Source organism: Pseudovirgaria hyperparasitica, assembly GCF_010093815.1.
Source record: "Pseudovirgaria hyperparasitica strain CBS 121739 unplaced genomic scaffold EJ05scaffold_22, whole genome shotgun sequence".
Classification (NCBI taxonomy): domain Eukaryota; kingdom Fungi; phylum Ascomycota; class Dothideomycetes; order Acrospermales; family Acrospermaceae; genus Pseudovirgaria; species Pseudovirgaria hyperparasitica.
In genome coordinates this window covers 40,235-57,374 of record NW_022985570.1, presented here as the reverse complement: position 1 = coordinate 57,374, position 17,140 = coordinate 40,235, and the positions used below count along the sequence as shown (strand labels likewise).

At 40.7% G+C, this 17,140-nt stretch overlaps 3 protein-coding genes across 3 annotated transcripts; 2 read left to right on the top strand and 1 right to left on the bottom strand.

Annotated features, from left to right (window-relative positions):
- Positions 1-658: 658 nt before the first annotated feature.
- EJ05DRAFT_480617 (uncharacterized protein) lies at positions 659-1,310 on the top strand. Its single transcript, XM_033744899.1, has 2 exons — positions 659-1,170; positions 1,223-1,310. The coding sequence occupies exon 1, from the start codon at positions 955-957 to the stop codon at positions 1,138-1,140; it is 186 nt and encodes a 61-aa protein (XP_033595548.1). The 5' UTR covers positions 659-954; the 3' UTR covers positions 1,141-1,170; positions 1,223-1,310.
- A 73-nt stretch (positions 1,311-1,383) lies between these two features.
- EJ05DRAFT_490317 (uncharacterized protein) lies at positions 1,384-2,589 on the bottom strand (the record flags this gene model as incomplete). Its single annotated transcript, XM_033745867.1, has 4 exons — positions 1,384-1,810; positions 1,866-1,959; positions 2,018-2,470; positions 2,538-2,589. The coding sequence occupies 4 exons, from the start codon at positions 2,587-2,589 to the stop codon at positions 1,384-1,386; spliced, it is 1,026 nt and encodes a 341-aa protein (XP_033595547.1).
- A 698-nt stretch (positions 2,590-3,287) lies between these two features.
- EJ05DRAFT_542116 (amidase) lies at positions 3,288-5,539 on the top strand (the record flags this gene model as incomplete). Its single annotated transcript, XM_033749701.1, has 9 exons — positions 3,288-3,368; positions 3,412-3,797; positions 3,848-4,366; positions 4,423-4,735; positions 4,786-4,901; positions 4,958-5,131; positions 5,186-5,262; positions 5,315-5,395; positions 5,448-5,539. 9 exons carry the CDS (start codon positions 3,288-3,290, stop codon positions 5,537-5,539), a joined length of 1,839 nt encoding a protein of 612 aa, XP_033595546.1.
- Between the last annotated feature and the right edge of the window lie 11,601 nt (positions 5,540-17,140).

Below are 17,140 nucleotides of genomic sequence, written 5' to 3'. Positions count from 1 at the left end.
GCTGCTCTTAATGATGGCCTGTAAACTCCCCTTACCTGGTTCTGTTCCATTGACTGTGTGCTCCACCGTCCTACCTCCCACGGTAGACTATAATATCTCCCGTACGTGATAGCCATGGATATGGCTCTGCCTCTTCCCTAGTGTAACGTTTCGAGCGAAAGGTCTTACTAGAGACGTGCTACTAGTAGGCGCGCTAGATGGCTTAATAAACGTAGTAATACTATAGGAGAATTAGCCTTAACAAGTTCGTTAGTAGTAGTTATAGTTGCCCTCGATGTGATTTCTCGCTGATCCTTACGTTCTTAGAGCCATTCAGCCTTAAGGTGCCCTGTCGCGCTACTAGGACTTCCGCTTCATCTACCTAGACGGCTAGGTAGGATCCGGCCTGCTTTCGATATTCTCGTAAACTCCTCTTAGCGCGTCAATCGAGAGCAGGGTGTATGCGCATAAGGTCCTAGCTGGTTTATCGTGGGTGGTCTACTAGAGTGACACGTCGCAAAGCTTGCACCTAGCCACCCAGCGACGATAAGGTCGGCATCAACGCCACTCCGAACCTCGACGTGGATGCGTTTCGTGAGACGTTGCAGCCTACTCACTTGTATATAATTATTAGGACGGTACAGCGATAAACATTGGCAATATGCGATTAAATGCTTACAATAGTACCAATGTCGCTCTCATAATAATTCAGAATATACGCGGCAGGACTGAACATCGGAGTGCCAAGAGTCTCATGCAACTGGGACAGACCGATGAATTGTATGCTCTACCGGGTTAACTACCCCTCATCATGCAGGCTTGGCGAATTTGCCTTGTATGTTGAAGTCATCAGGCATGTTTGATAAATAGTCACGAGTCCCAGCCTTCTCACCTGCCGCCTTCCAAGACAGATCATACTGCGACAAAGCTATTCCTCGTCAACAAGAAAATTGTTTACTCAACACATACTACAAAATGCCGTCTGAAAATACTCCTAAGATTCAGCCCTGGAAGGCTTTGTCTTCCCTTGAGGAAGCTGACAATCCTGATCTCAGCGAACGCAACCTTCGTGCCAACTCTCCAGGTGGAGGCTCGGGTGCATCTGTCAGCAAACCGGTTGATCGCGACACGAAGGCCGACCAATACAAGCACCAAGAATGAGTACGAGGAACATGAAGGACCCTGATGATCGTAAGTAGAGGCGGCGGTCTATTTCGAGGTTAGGAGCTAATATCGATCTGAGGTCGCAAATATTCTTGCCTTAGGAGGGGAGGGGTAAATGTGTTCGTTCGTTGTCAACCGTTCTAGGAGGATGAACTTCATTTGTAAATACAAACAATGAACAATATTGCTACGATATGAAAGTGGTAATGCAATGGGTCCTAATACTCGTGAGGCCTGCGGCTAGTACGTAGCTGTTACAGCGTTTGTTGAGAACTTCCCGTCTGGGTACTCTATGTCTGCGTACATGACGAGAAGCCTGATATCGATACTTTCTCGGGGTTGTGAGTTGTCAGCTCTACCAGTGAGCTGGAAAGCTCCGTGAGGACAAGCTACGATGTCAGTGTTCATGTTCCTAGTGGGTAGCATGACCATACGTGAACTTATCGCATCATCGGTGTCAATTGCTTTGAAGACTAATACTTCGTCCTTTTTCTGGTCTGGTAGCCAATACCATTGCTGTTCACTATTGTAGTGAAGCATCCGGTTCTCCGCGATGTAGCTCGGGTAGATCACATCCGTATCGACAAAATCGTTCTGGTCTACCGTTGACGCATCACAGATGGCCAGTGGCCAGTCCCGGACTGGCACTCGGAGAGGACGCCAAACTCTATGTTACCTGCTCAGCTAGTGTCCACTGACTTCATACGGTACATATAACGAACGTTATGACTTGAAATCGCGATTCAAGAATCTCTGAAGCAACCTGGTCCTCGTAAATTTCTCTGATGATTTTCTTCGCACTATCGAGTGTGACGTCTGGTAACGAGTAGATTAATCGGAAGACGTCTCATAGCTAAGTAATTCAATGGCTCACCAACGTGCGTGAGGAGGCTTGGCTGAGGCTTTTGCCATGGTACACCTCCTGCTATGGGGAAATTGACATCTCGCTGTCGCAACTGAAGACGCCTCAGAACGATGGTCGCGGGAGGGATAGTGATAAATACCTGGAAATCTAAACTTCGCACGTACTTAGCACCTGGAAGTGTGGTTCTGAAATAGCTCTCAAGCTCTCTCATGTAGATATCCTCGACTTTGTCCTTTTTTCTGAAATCTTCATACCCCATAATTGTAGCTATGCTATGAACCTGGAATCCTTCTTTCTTCATAGTCAGTGATGACATAAGAGGTCTCATGCTCTTAATATTGACAATGTGCAGGGCGCGCTCAATGTTATGAACGGGAAAATTCTCTTTAGGGAAATAGTGGAAGTTGTACGGTTTGATAGTCTTCCAAGTATCGCTTCTTTCCAGAAAGTACATCAGACCGGCTGATATTTGTTAGTATTGGATAATTCATACAGATTACTTGCGCAAATAAATTATGGGTTACATTACCTTGATCTGCATGTATTTCTGCTTCTTGGAAGGCGTGTGGTGCGGTCGGCATTGTGGTCACTAAGCGTTCGCTATGAACAAGCAGCCCTTAGAGTTTATGGTAACAACAATATTGGATAGAGGCTGGTGGCTGCTCATGCAGAGCCTTGTAGCATATGTCGTTCCACAAACTGCCGGCTCAAGACAAATGGGAAAGCTTCAATGGCTGCCTAAGCCCTACTGCTATCATTTTCCTGCCGGCTGGTCATCCTGGCCCGTTTGTGAGCACAAGTGACGAGACAGCATGCATTGCATGCAATCGCCGGTCAAGGACCAAGGGTCGGTCAGATGCCACGTAGTCATGATGCATGGCCCTCCATCATGCATGTTGCTGGCAAGTAACAGGATGAAGAACTGGGCAAGGATGAATGGCAGGCTGAGAAGTTTGAAGGCTAATTATCTCGATTCTTGGCCGGCCAGCCAGGCCACGGCCCCGCGCTCCCGCTCCGGTGCCTAATCCTGTGGTGTTGCTCGCTATCCTGGTGCCCGAGACTCTGTGTACTAGTGACCTATCATAGATCGTAAACCCTACTAGCGTGGCTTAGTTCATGGGCCGTCCGTTGCTGCTACCCAACGATGTCTCCTGCACACAACCGGGAATCTCACACCTTCTGCGCTCCAGATCTGTAGGTAAATATCGCAATGCGTCGGCCTTGTCGCGGAATCCGCCCTGTTCTAACACACGCGTCGACAAGCTTGAGCAGTCTGACAATGTCAGCCACTGTGGAAATGGATCAGGAACTGAAGATCCAGGTCGGATCTATCGAGTATTTCTTGCTTGCCCACAAAGAGGTACGGCGCCTTGTAACATGAAGTTGACGACCTAACTGCTCAGAACTTCCTTGACTTCCTCGCTGATGGCCCTTCACTCGCTGTCGTGTATTTAGTCACGTCCGGCCAGAAGGTGTCCAGAAAGAACTTGCGGGACTTCAGAGAAAACGTCCTCGACAAAGATGACATATTTCAGCCAGAGTTCTGTCGTAATGTTGTATTCTATGGCGGCGACGAGAGTGAACTAGATGTCACCGACGATGCCATAGAGGAACTTGACGCATGGAAAACCAAGACGTGGACATGTGTGAGAGGGAATGCAACCTCTCGAGTCGCATGTGGTCCCTACGTGTTTGCGCATAAACAGACTTATGCACCATGGAGGATATATCGCGACTTCAATGCTACCTTCATGACCACGTTCAAGCCGTCAAAGGATGATATGGAAAGATAAGTTCTGTTTGAAGCAGGCTTGTCATCAACTGTTAACAACTACATACATTAGATGTCCTCGATGCTCCCACAGCAGGTATTGATGGACGTGTGATAGTTCCTCCTCGTTCCTATTTCCGGCCATCCAAAGAGAAGCCGTTGGACGGAGCTCGAATCTCTGTCAAAGACAATATTGACATTGCAGGCCACAAGACTACGCTCTGTAATAGGTCTTGGATAGATCTATACCCACCTGCAGAGCAAAATGCAGTTTGTCTGCAGGTCTTGATAGATGCAGGCGCCATTGTAGTCGGTAAAGTAAAGTTGCAAGCCATGATCATGCGGGAAGAGCCACTTGAAGCCGTCGAATTCACAGCACCATTCAATCCACGTGCAGACGGGTACCAGGTACCATCTGGTTCCAGCCATGGTAGTGCTGCTGGAATAGGTTCGTATGATTGGCTTGACTTTTCACTCGGGTCGGATACAAATGGCAGCGGCCGAAAGCCTGCACATTACAACGGCTGTTTCTCGATCAGACCTTCTACTGGCATCATGAACACGAATGGAGTTATTGGACAGTTCAGGTAAGCATAAAGACGTGTTATGTAAGCTAATTACGTTAACATTGTTATAACAAAAGCAAATTCGATATGCCTGTCTTCTTTGGCCGAGACCAAACCAAATTCTCTGACTTCATAAAAGTCTGGTATGGACATAGTCCTCTACTTCGAATGCCGTCTACTCAGCAGCATGTGTGCATTCTTTGGCCGGAGGACTACTTACCAACCGTCAATGCAGCACAGACAGACTTGATTGACAAGTTCACTAGTGGATTGGAGAAAGCATTGGATGTACAAAGGACTAAAATCTCCTTGGCCCAATTGTGGAAAAATACCTGTCCTGACAATACTCCTGGGCAAGATAATACCGACATTGCGGAATATCTCAAGCTGGTATGACGCCTTTCATGAACAACCATTAGCTCTTATTTACCATGGTCCAGACTGGAAGCTACCCCTACTATTACGATGGGTACTACGATCTGGAAGGCTTCAGAAATGATTTCACAAAGAAGCATGGCAAGCCACCTTTTATACACAGAGCAATGCAGTGGCAGTGGTAAGTTTGCTGGTTTCTCGGTCCTTGGTTTTCCGACGCTGACATTTTTATATCAGGGACATTGCCAAATCTATTACCTTGGAAGAACGCAACTTTTACTGGCGTCGGTCAGAGATATACCGTAAATGGCTACTCGAGGAGGTATTCAAGGCTAGTGACACCAGTACCATAACAATCATGATCTTTCCCATCGAGGTTGGCCAGCCGAGCTATCGTGACGCTCCGTTGCCGTAAGTCTATCATCGCCAGTGTCTTCAAGCGAGGACCTTGCTCATGTCCTGCAGTCCCTACTACGTATTGAGCGGATACGCATCTCTATGCATGTCACCAATCCTCCGCGCCCCTGAGTTTACGACTTTACGTAAGCAGGTCTTCTCATATAGAGGCCCATTGTTGTGCTGATTTGTACACAGTCGGAGATATCCCTTTTGACTCGGTCGTGACACAAAGGGAGGAACGTCTTCCTATTGGAGCCTCAGTGATCGGGGCTCCAGGTAAATCATTCTTTGGACATTCTTCGCATTCATCGCTAATAGTACGCCTCAGGGACAGATCTGATTATCACCGAATTGGTAGGAAAGGGGATGCTCGCAGGAAATTTCCCACAACAGCTCAAGACTGGTCCCACAATGTACTAAAGATGAAATAACAACGCTCATCCGGCGGCGTCCCGTTCAATCTTAACGGACGCTACATGGTGTGTTGAAGGGGAGCCATTCCGCGGTTCGGCGCAGTGAGAAGGTCGCAGGAAACCCACATTCAACATTCTCTTCAAAGAATTTGGCTCTAAATATTCGATGCTTCTCGCACGTCGATAGAAGCGTAGACCTTTCTAGATACCCACAGATTTCAGTCCATGCCCTTCCTTTCCCCAGACCTCGACTCTAGTCAAGTCGTTAATTAAGAGCGTGGAGTTTCATCTAACCATCAGTATCTTAAGTCCGATAGCCTCTCATCTGTGCCATGCATCCGCCGGGGCGGACTCGGTTTAACCTGGAAGCCTTGGCTAAGCGCCATCGCCTTCCCTTCCACAGACTTGAGTGGGCAAGTGGCTGCCTTGGGACAAGGCTATTGTAGTCTGGGTAGTGGATGTATAATCTACCAATCATGTTCATATGTCGCCACACTTGCAACAGGGGGTACCAAAACTCACCGATCACCGATGTGTCTCCGCGCACAGGCCGCATCACTAGAATATACTTAAAAAACGTTAATTTATTAATAGATTACTAGCTATAGCTATAAATGCACCCTCTACTATATTTTACTAGATACTAATATTATCTTAGTAAGTTAGAGATCCGGGTATAAATTTCCTCGAGTATAATACTATTCTAGATATCTAAAATATACTACTTTAGCTTCTTATTATTCTACTATATCCTTTTCCTTAATCTCTACTTTAATATAGCCTAATAGACTTCTATAGGATTTAGATTAGAACTCTATATATAGTAGTAATTAACTTATATTCTCTCTTTAAGTCTAGCCTCTATAGCTAGATTAGTTTTCCCTATCTTACTACCTTTTCTAGGCTTCCTATATAAAGGATCTCTATCTTTAACTAGCTAAAAAGTATAAGAGTACTAGGCCTTAAGGGCCTTTACCTACTTTATATAAATAGATAGTATCTTTAAAATATAGTACTCTATTATTATTCTATTACCCTTTAGCTTATAGATAACCTTATACTTATATTAATTCTACTAGGATAGGACTCTAGCCTTATATTAAACCTAAGTCTTATTCTTACGGCATTGTGGTTTACCTAATTTTTAAGGCCTTCTTACTTTAACTTACTTATTATTATAGAAGATAAGGTCTCCTTTATAGAACTAGGAGACGTAGCTTACGATGTAGTATTTCTAGTCTTATCTATTAGGCTTATACTAAAGATTTTAAGGCTCCTTAGCTATCTTTTACTTATATAATATCTACCTAGTTTAGTACTCTATAGGGTCTATATAAGCCTTATCTATATAGACCCTATATTTAAATAGCTTAAGACCCTAATTCTAATACTTTTCACTCTATATACGTCTCTCTTTAAGGTTATATTTTAAAATAGACTTTATCTATCTCTATTTATAGTGTAAGAATAGGGTTAATAGATAGTAGTATAGCTAGATAGAACAATGGGGTGTATTCCTATATAGAACGAATTACTACCAAGCCCCCTCGGTAGTAATCAAGGAGTATATATTAGAGGTATACTAATCTAACTAGCACGTGACCACTTACTGCCTATCACGCCATCTCTTACTATATCGGCTTAGATATATATAGATCTAGTCTAGCCTTCGGTTAATTCCTAATAATAATCCCCTTCCTTTAGAGAGCTACCCTTAGTGATATTAATCTTTATACTTCTACCCCGTTCCGTACCTATTATTTAGATTCTATAGACCGTTTATACCGAACCAAACTAATATCTATAGATACCGTTTAAACGCCTTAGTTCTATTAATCCAAGGAGTATTACCTAAATAGGACTAGTGTCTACGTGACTTAATTACGTAAGCCTAGATAGATCCTATATATAAATCTTTCCTTAGAATATTTCCTTTCTTTAAAAAACTCTATAACTTTTTATAGAATTTCTTAGATTACTAGGTATATTACTAGTTCTCTATAGATATAACTTTATATCGATTTACTTAGATTAGTATAGATTTACTAAAAAAACTTCTCATACCCTAACGGACCAAACTAGTCAATTCGGGGTAATATAGCGATCTACATACATCAAACGATAGAGTATACCGAGTATAACAACCTCCAATACACGTACGTACGTATAGTATATAGTATATAACGATACCGACGTATAGAGACGCTATATATATACGCTCGAAGGCTCTTCGATGATACGAGTATAGACTATCTCTAATAAACGCTAATACGCTAACCCCCTTTTATTAGTTACGGGTAGCCCTTTACTAATAATTATAGCGGCCTTAGGTACCGACGTACCTCGGCTTCTACTAGGTATACCCCTAACACTAGTACGGTAGAAACGGCCATATAGCGGTATATCCTAGGATGATTAAACCCCCGTCTAATAAACGACGAATAACCAAGGGCGTATAACGCTATAGATAATAGAGATAGAGGGGACTCTACCCGGGGAGACCCTCCCGGATAAGATTAACTACTAGGTAGCACGTATAGAAGGGGAAGTTAAGAAGGGAGAAACGGCCCTCCTTAGTATCTTCCGGAACCTCGTCCGGAATATTAGGGAGCTTACTATAGGAGTAAAATAGGCGCCGGAACTAGACCTAGAATCTAGACTAGATCGTATAGAGGCCAGCCTATAGAGGATCTAGGAGGGCCTTACCTAGGGAAAACGCCCTAGCACGTAGGTATAGGTCGCCGCACCTATAAGCGGAATAGCTATATTAGCTAAAATACTAAGGGTACCTACGGACGGGGTATATAGTATATAAGTCGCTATCTAGAATAAAGAAGTACTCGTATAAGTCTAGTAAGCGTCTCTAAAGGATATTATAAATAAGATTAATAAATAGAAAGGGATATAGTTAAATATAGTGGCCGCCAAACTCACCCTAGGAGGTATAGTACTAACTACTACTACTAACACGGCCTAGTAGACTATCTCGCGCGACCCGAACGTGATTAATAACATCTTCTCTAGCGCGTCTATCCGCGTAACCATGTACCTAATATAGGTATATACCGTCCCTATCTAAGGACACGTTATTAGAGAAGATAATATCGAGCGAATAGAGCGATCTAACAAACCGAAGTACCCCGGGATTAAGATCGCGAAGGCGTGGTAGAAGAACGTCTAAGGGATCAAGATAAAATTAAAAAAGTACTCTACTATAATAGTAGAGCTTAGGGACCCCGCTCTCGCCTATAGAATAATATAGGAGGGCTTTCTAGCTAAAGGAGAGCTACTCACGGCGGAACTATAGGATAGGGCATAGGTAATAACGTAATGCTTTAACTATTAAGGATATAGGTATACTAGGCAGAGGTGCTCTTAGAAGACCGCCTATAGGTAGTATAAATAGGGCTATAATACTAAGGAATACCCTTATAAGACGTAGAGTAACGAGACGCGAGATAGGGACACCGCTAAGTACTCTAACTACGACGGGAAATACCTATCCTAGTCGGTAACGTATATGAAACGTAAGTAGGTCGTAGAATATATTAACGCGATAAAGATAAGAGAGGCGAGGTAGATATACCAAGCTATAAGGCCCTCGCTACCCTCGCCGCTATCCCTAACTTTACTTATGAATCTAGTAACCACCCCCCGAAGGGGAGAGGATAACGCGTAATAGTATACTATATAGAGAAAGATAGGCTAACCCCGGGGTATACTTAAAGCCGCTACCGCGCGAGGATAATCACGCCTTAGCGCCACTAATATATAGACTCGAACTTTCCCTAGTACCTAATAAGGGTATAAGATATACTTATTATTATATAGGCGAACGTATAACATAAATGAGAAAACCAAGCGACGCTCCTAGAAGAGACAGGAGCCGTAATAATAGCTATCTAGGAACTATATAAACACTACTAAACTAATAAGCTAATAATACACCTAGGATACTATACTATCCACCCTACGGGCCCGGATAGGAGAGTCATGTTTTATATATATAAGTCGATCCCGCTCTTAGAATGGTCTTATACCGAACGTAATAACCTCTAGATAATACTATATCTCTAGATAAGTATAGGGCCTCTCCATATCTATAACATCTATAATTAATAGTAATCGCTTATACTAGACGATATACTCGAGGGCACCACAACGCCGGGATAATATATCCTCCTAGGCGACTTTAATCTCTACCATAGGTAGTAGGGAGGCCTAGCCGTCGCGAGAGAAGAACTTAGAGTAAGGGAACTATATACACGGTGCTATAACTTTCTATACCTCCTTATACCTATGGGGTAGATTACCTAGAGGAAATATAAATAGGACGAGGACGGGTCTACGCTCGACCTCACCCTTGCCACCAAGCATATTAGCTATAGAGTATAGTACTACCGCCCGAGCCGGATATAGACGGACTCCGACCATGAATATATAGAAACCGTAATAGACGTCTCCACTCTTAATAAATAACGTGGGAAATAGCTATAGAAGGATACTAATTAGGATAAATATCTAGAGGACCTAGAATCGGCGATTCTAGACCCCTCTATAGTTAACGTATCCAACGGCCTAGCCATAGACAAGGCCGTGTAAGTCCTCCTTTAAGTATACTAAGCTATAAGAGATAAACACGTGCTATACTAAACGTATAGACCCCTAGAAGCAAGGGGTATACCTTAAATACGAGAGTATAGAAGAGATACCCGTAGACTATATACACGTGTATACTATATCCGGACGACCGAGGCGTGGGAAGAGTAGAAGGAAGTAGTGCGATATCGTGATAGGGCCCTCCGTAATAAACGACGAAAATAATAGTATATAATTACCGATAAACACACACGGTAAGCCGTAGGGCTATAGTGCATGGTAAAGTAGGCTAAGGGTGTAGACGCGCCGATACCGCCGCCACTAATACCTCCCCTAATATACTAAGAGAGAATATACTCTATAAGCCCGGAGAAGACGGAGATCTTACGTAAAGTTATATTCCCCCTCCCGGAGCTAGTAGACCTATTAGATATTAATAATACTAAATATCTAGACGTAATTAATATCCCCTAAGAGGTTACTAAGGAGGATATACTTAACGCCGTTAAAGTACTCCCGAATAATAAGGTACCCGGACCGGATAGAATACTAAATAGGTACCTTAAACGCACTATACCAGCTACCCTACCGCTCATTAGTTATATATTTTAAGTATATATTAAGAACGGATACCACCCCCAAAGCTTCCGGGCCGCCTATACTATTATACTCCCGAAACTAGGGAAGAACCCTAGCTCCCTAAAAGGATAGAGGCTAATCGCCCTCCTCTTCTATCTCGGGAAGATACTAGAGACTATAATCGTAAAGAAGATAAGCGCCGTAGTATAGGAATATAACCTCCTCCTAGTAAACCAGAAGGCGAAGGCTAGAAGCTCTCTAATTACCGCTATCTAATATATCCTCAAAGTCGTCTAGACCGTATAGAAGTAGGGACGTGTAGTAACGCTACTCTCCCTCGACATGGCCGGCGTATTTAATAAAGTAAACTACACGAGACTTATCTATAACTTACGGAAGAGGCGTATACCCGCGTGGATTACGCGGTTTATATAGTCCTTCCTTGCCGAAAGAGTTACCTAGATATACATCCCTAGATATCGAAGTAAGTACGAGAAGACGGCTTACGGCATTCTATAAGGAAGTACTATCTCCCCGATTCTCTTCCTCTTCTTTACTATAGACCTCCTCTAGAGAATATAATATATAGAGATAGTAGGATACGTAGACGATATATACCTTCTAGCTATCGATAATAATACTAGCTAAACATATAGACGACTCGAATAAGACTACGGGAGATACGTCTAATAGGTAAAGCGCCATAGAGTAAAGTTCGCCCCCGAAAAGTACTAACTCATGTACTTTATTAACCGCCGTAGGAAATGGGCTACTAGGGAAGGCGAGTGACGCCCTAGAATAGACGCCTTTAACGAACCGCCAATATAAAGTATATACACACTCGGCGTTATAATCGATAATAAGCTTAAATAGGGACCATAGGTAGCATACGCCGTTTCTAGGGCCCTCTAGATAGAAGCCGCTATATACCGGATTACGGCCTCTACGTAGGGAACCGCCTAGGATAAGGCACGCTAGCTATATATATCTATAGTACGACCCGCCTTTATGTACGGACACGAGTACTAGCACACGGCCCTTATATAGACTAGGCGAATAAAGCTCGAATCTATATAGAACCGTATACTCCGTCTTATATTAGGCGTATATAAAGCTACTAACACGGTGCTACTACGACGCGAGATAGACGTTATAAGTATATATAACTTCTACTAGATATAGAGAGTAGTATACTTTACTAAATAATAAGCATAGAAACGTGTAGAAAATATAGAATATACCTTCGCCGCGCTACACGCGCGAGTTAGTATATACTACTAAGTACTCTTATATATAGGCCGGACTCGACTATGGTATAAGTGCCCGATAGAAATAGACTCGAACTAAGTAGTATAAGAGATTAAGGATAACCTAGATACCCTTCTAGACTAATAGAGCCTTTAAGAGCTCGGACGAAGTATATAGTTATAGATCTAAGATAAGTAGAAAGAGATACTCCGGGCCTAGTAGGCCTCCTAGTAGAATAGGTATCTAGAGTAGATCTAAGGACCATAGAAGGAGCCGAGTAAATAGATATATAAACGGCTTATAAAGGCCTAGGCATCTATACTCCTCTAAGCCCGAACGGGCGCTATAGAACTTCTATACTACCTCTATAAGAGAGGCGTCCCCGACGTATCTCTATAGTATAAGACGTGCGGCCGGAGAGGTATAATACGCCACTATCTTATAATATACCCCGATCTTCACACGTAAAGGTAGAAGCTTATCTATATAATAAGAACCTCCGATATTATATAATGGCTTAATAAGTACCCTAAGGACGTCGCCCGGTAGATGATTATATACCTACTACTCCTCTAATTCTAGTAGACCCGGAAATATATACCGGAAGAAACCTAGTATACATTAGAGGAAACCCGGCATATGCCGGAAGAACCCCTTAACTAATAACCTCCGTACCTACACGTGCTACCTAAGGGTAAAATAACGGTAATATAGGCCGTAGGCTAATAGGTGTACCCTATAGCTATATACTTAAGAAGAAACAAAGGTTTAACGAGATGTAATTATCGACATAAGGAAGTTTTCCTCTCTTGGGTTTCTTCTTATATAGTAGCTTAGACTAGAGGAGGCATAGGCCTATAGAGTACTACTCTACCTAGTTATATAATATTATTATTATTATTATAGATTTACTAATTTTCTATATAAATAGTCTATAATAATAATAATTCGCTATAATTCTACTTAGATCTATAAGGTTTTATATAAAGATTTAAATAGCTATAACACTTCGTTATAAATCTACTTAGATCTATAATAATTATATTATAGTATCCCGAAACCTTAACGCTATAAAGTAATTAGTAAGGAAGGCTACGCCTTCGAATAATCCATGCCTAGCTTATATTACTAATATAGCGAAGGCTATAACTATACCCCCTACTAGCCCGGATAACGACCTTCTAAGTATAAAGTATATAGATTATTAGTTCCCTAAGGCGCGTATATACGGTAGTACTAGTTCTATAATATACGGTATATATCTAACCAAGAAGCGTAACTATTTATAGGTATTTATATAGATACTATACCGCTTTCTACTAATTTACTTATTTCTATATAGATCGATATTAGGCCTCGTATATCTAAGGTAGATAAGGAGAATAATCGTGCTAATTATAATACTTTAGAGTTAGCCTTCTACGAGCTTCGTAAGATCGGTATAGATTATACCTAGAAGTACCGGGATAATACTAATCGTACTAAGTTAGAAGATACTACTACCGCTATAGTTACTACGATTACTAGGTAATATTATTTTCTATAAATCTTTGCTAATCTCTACTAATATATATTATTTTTTAAAATAATATAAAAATTATTACCACTTCGGACTTCTTCCTATACTCTAGGGACCTAGAGATTCCTAGGATAGGTTCTAGTAAAAAAGCTAAGATCTCTATATCCCGTCTACTAAAAAGTTATAAGTTTAGTAAGGATAATACCGATTCTAATACTCCTATTACTAAGGTATATAAATCTAAGCTAATCTTTAAATCTTCTTACTAAGATTTATAATTCTTAGCGCGTCTATATTACTTAGGCCCCGGCTCCTATAGTTCCGTAAGTTTCTTTAGAAGAGTTTATAAATATAAAGTACGCTATATAGGTTTCGTAGCGTCGCTACGAAAGGCTAGAAACTTATATTATATAGCTCTATACTTTACTAACCCGTGTATAGCGGAAGGAATTAGATCCGCTTATTATAGTAATTAGTCCGGCTCCCCCCGCTCGCCCTTAATTAGTTTAGATTTATACTAATCGGTACTACTCTATTTCTTTATCTAGCGTTTTTAGCTTTTTCTAGGTAGATTTATATAGATCTTTACGGATCTCTTTTCTTTAGTCTATAATTTTATCTTTCTTTAATAATATCTTCTTTTCTTTAGTAATTTCTACTAATCTATACCGATTTATATTACATGCCTACTTAGAGGTATTTTTCCTAACTTTAATTTTCTAAGTTCCTAGATTCGGAATTTTAAAGGAATTTCCTAAGAAGTCTTTATTAATTTCTTATTAATTCTTATTAACTTTTACCTTTCTTCTTTTCGGGGGTCGCCCTTAACGCTAAACTATACTAAAATATATAGATTCGCCGTGCTTCGGAGCATCTCTATATAGATTATCGACTTCCTTTATTAATTATTACTTATATACTAATATCGCTACTTTACTAATATTTATTATAGGTTCCTATATATCTTCGTCCGGACTATAGCCTTTCTAGCGAATTTTATATAACCATGTACTATCTTCGGTACGTTATTAGCTAAGTATTTAGTTAACTTCGTAGATGTCTATACCTTCTTATATAACTACTTTATATATCTACTATTCGGAATAATCCGGTAGTAATAAGGCATGAAATGGTTTAAGAAGCGTAATATAGAATATATTATATATCTTTAGAGTTAGAGGAAGCTTTAACTCGTACGCTTAGTTATTAATTACATAAGTAACCTTAAAGGGACCTATCATTATATAGTTAAGCTTCTTCTTAGGCCTAATATTCCGAATATTCCTACTATTTAGTAGAACTTTATCTCTAACGCTAAAGATTATAGGCTTTCTTCGCCTATCGTGGTAAGATTTACTATAATCTATAGTATTCTATAGTAGCTTTCTAACGCTTCTCTACGTTTAGAATAGTTCTATAGTAATTTCCGTCGCTTTAACGTTTAGCTATATAGCTTTAAACTAAGTTCCGATAAACTATATATTATAGTTACGACCGAAGTTCGCTTCGAATAGACTTACGTAGGTTAACGTATATCGACTATTATTATACGCGAATTCCGTAATATATACTAGCCTTACCTAGTTATTCTACTCGTAGTTATAATACGTACGTAGATACGCCTTAATTATCTAATTCTACCGTTCCGTCTACCTATCTATTTATAGATAGAATATAGTACTAAGTTTCCGCTTGATTCCTAGCGTATAGTAGAAGTCTTTCTAGAATTTAGACGTTATCTACGGACCTCTATCCGAAACTATACCGTTCGGTATACTATAGAGTCTAATTACCTTACAGAGGAGCACATCTATAAGATCCGGTACTTAGATTATCTTCCTTATAGGAATATAGTACGATATCTTCGTAAATCTATCTAGAACTATAAGTAAGCTATTATAAATAGTACTAAAATACTTACTTAGTAGTAGATCGGTAATGAAATCTATTAATAGTTCCTTCTATACCTCTTTCGGTATAGGTAATAGCCTTAATTCGCTATATGGTAAGTGCCTATATACTTTAGTATACTAATAGACGTTACATGTCTTTACGTATTCTTTTATATATTTATAAAGACCTAGCTAGTTATATATTCTTTAGATTAATTTAGTTATTCTCGTAACGCCGAAGTATTCTACTAACGCGTAATTATACTATTCTCTTAAGATAGTAATTTATAGGCCACCTTCCGGCACGTAGAGATAGTTCTAGAAGTAGATCGCGTCTAATCGGCGTTCCCACCTTAATAACCATAGCTAGTCTACGGCACATTCCTATATATCTATAATATTCTTTACTAATGCATTAGAACTTTAGATAGATTTAATTAAGTCTTTAAGAATTTAGTCTAATTCTTAGACGTTAGTTTTAATTACTTAATACCCGCTCTATTTCCCGCGGAGAGTTACCGAAAGTGTTCTAGCTTCCGGTACTCTACTAGATAATTAGTCTTATAATATCTTAAGCATAGCATAGTCTAAAGTATACTAACTATCTACCTTAATCTATAACGATTTCTTATAATCTTTACGCCTTAATAGGGGATCTACCTTATTCTCTCTTTCGGCTTTATATAAGATTTTAAAGTTAGATATTAATATCTACTTAGCCTAATATACTTATCGGTAATTAAGTATCTTAGTTAATATAAAGTAACGTAGATTTACATGGTCCGATAATAATTCGATCTAATATATAGAACCCTCTAGATAATATCGCTAATATTTAAAACTCTTAATAATTATAAGTAGTTCCTAGTCATGCGTATTATAACGCGTCTCTATATCCGCTATTTTATGGGAAAAGAAGGTAACCGGGTACTATTATACCTTATCTTTCGTATCTTTATATAGTTAACTAAGGCTACGAAGTCTCACGAACCGCGTCCACGTCGTCGTAGCTAGGCAATGCCTCTTCGGAGGTAGTAAGAGATTCGGAGCGGCGTTAATGGCGACCTCGTCGTCGCTAGATAGGTGGTTATAGAGTTTTCGCGACGCGTTACTCTATAGGGACCACACCGTAATAAACCAGCTAGAATAGTATATACTTCTATCCTATTCTTAATTAACGCGTTAAGAGGAGTCCACGAGAATACCGGGATAAGAAAACCACCTAACGCGCTACTACTATATTGAAAGTAGGCCTGAATCTACCTTACCATGTGGGTAGAGAAAGCGGAAGTCCTAGTAGCGCGATAGGACACCTCGAGGCTTAAATGGCTCTAGGTACATAAGGATTAGCGAGAAATCACGTTGAGGGTAACTATAAACTACCGCGGATGAACTTATTAAGGCTAACTCTCCTATAGTATTAAACTACGTTTATTAAGACGCCTAGCGCGACCACTAGTAGCGCGACTCTATTAAGACCTTTCACTCGATACGGGATACCGCTTAGGTCTAGGATAGATAGAGCGGCTCCCGTGTACGAGAGATGTTATAGTCTACCGTAGGAGGTAGGGCGCTAGTATACATAGATAATAGTACACGGACATAGGCAAGAGGCGGCTATAGGGACCCATTAAAAAGTAGTAGAAATAAGTCGGGTTAGTAGATAGAGGATACTTAAGTTGCCTAGGCGCGTCACGCGAGTATATATGTATAGGATTTAAAGGATGCTCGCCTATAAGACACGGTCGGCCTATCATGGAGAGATCCTCAT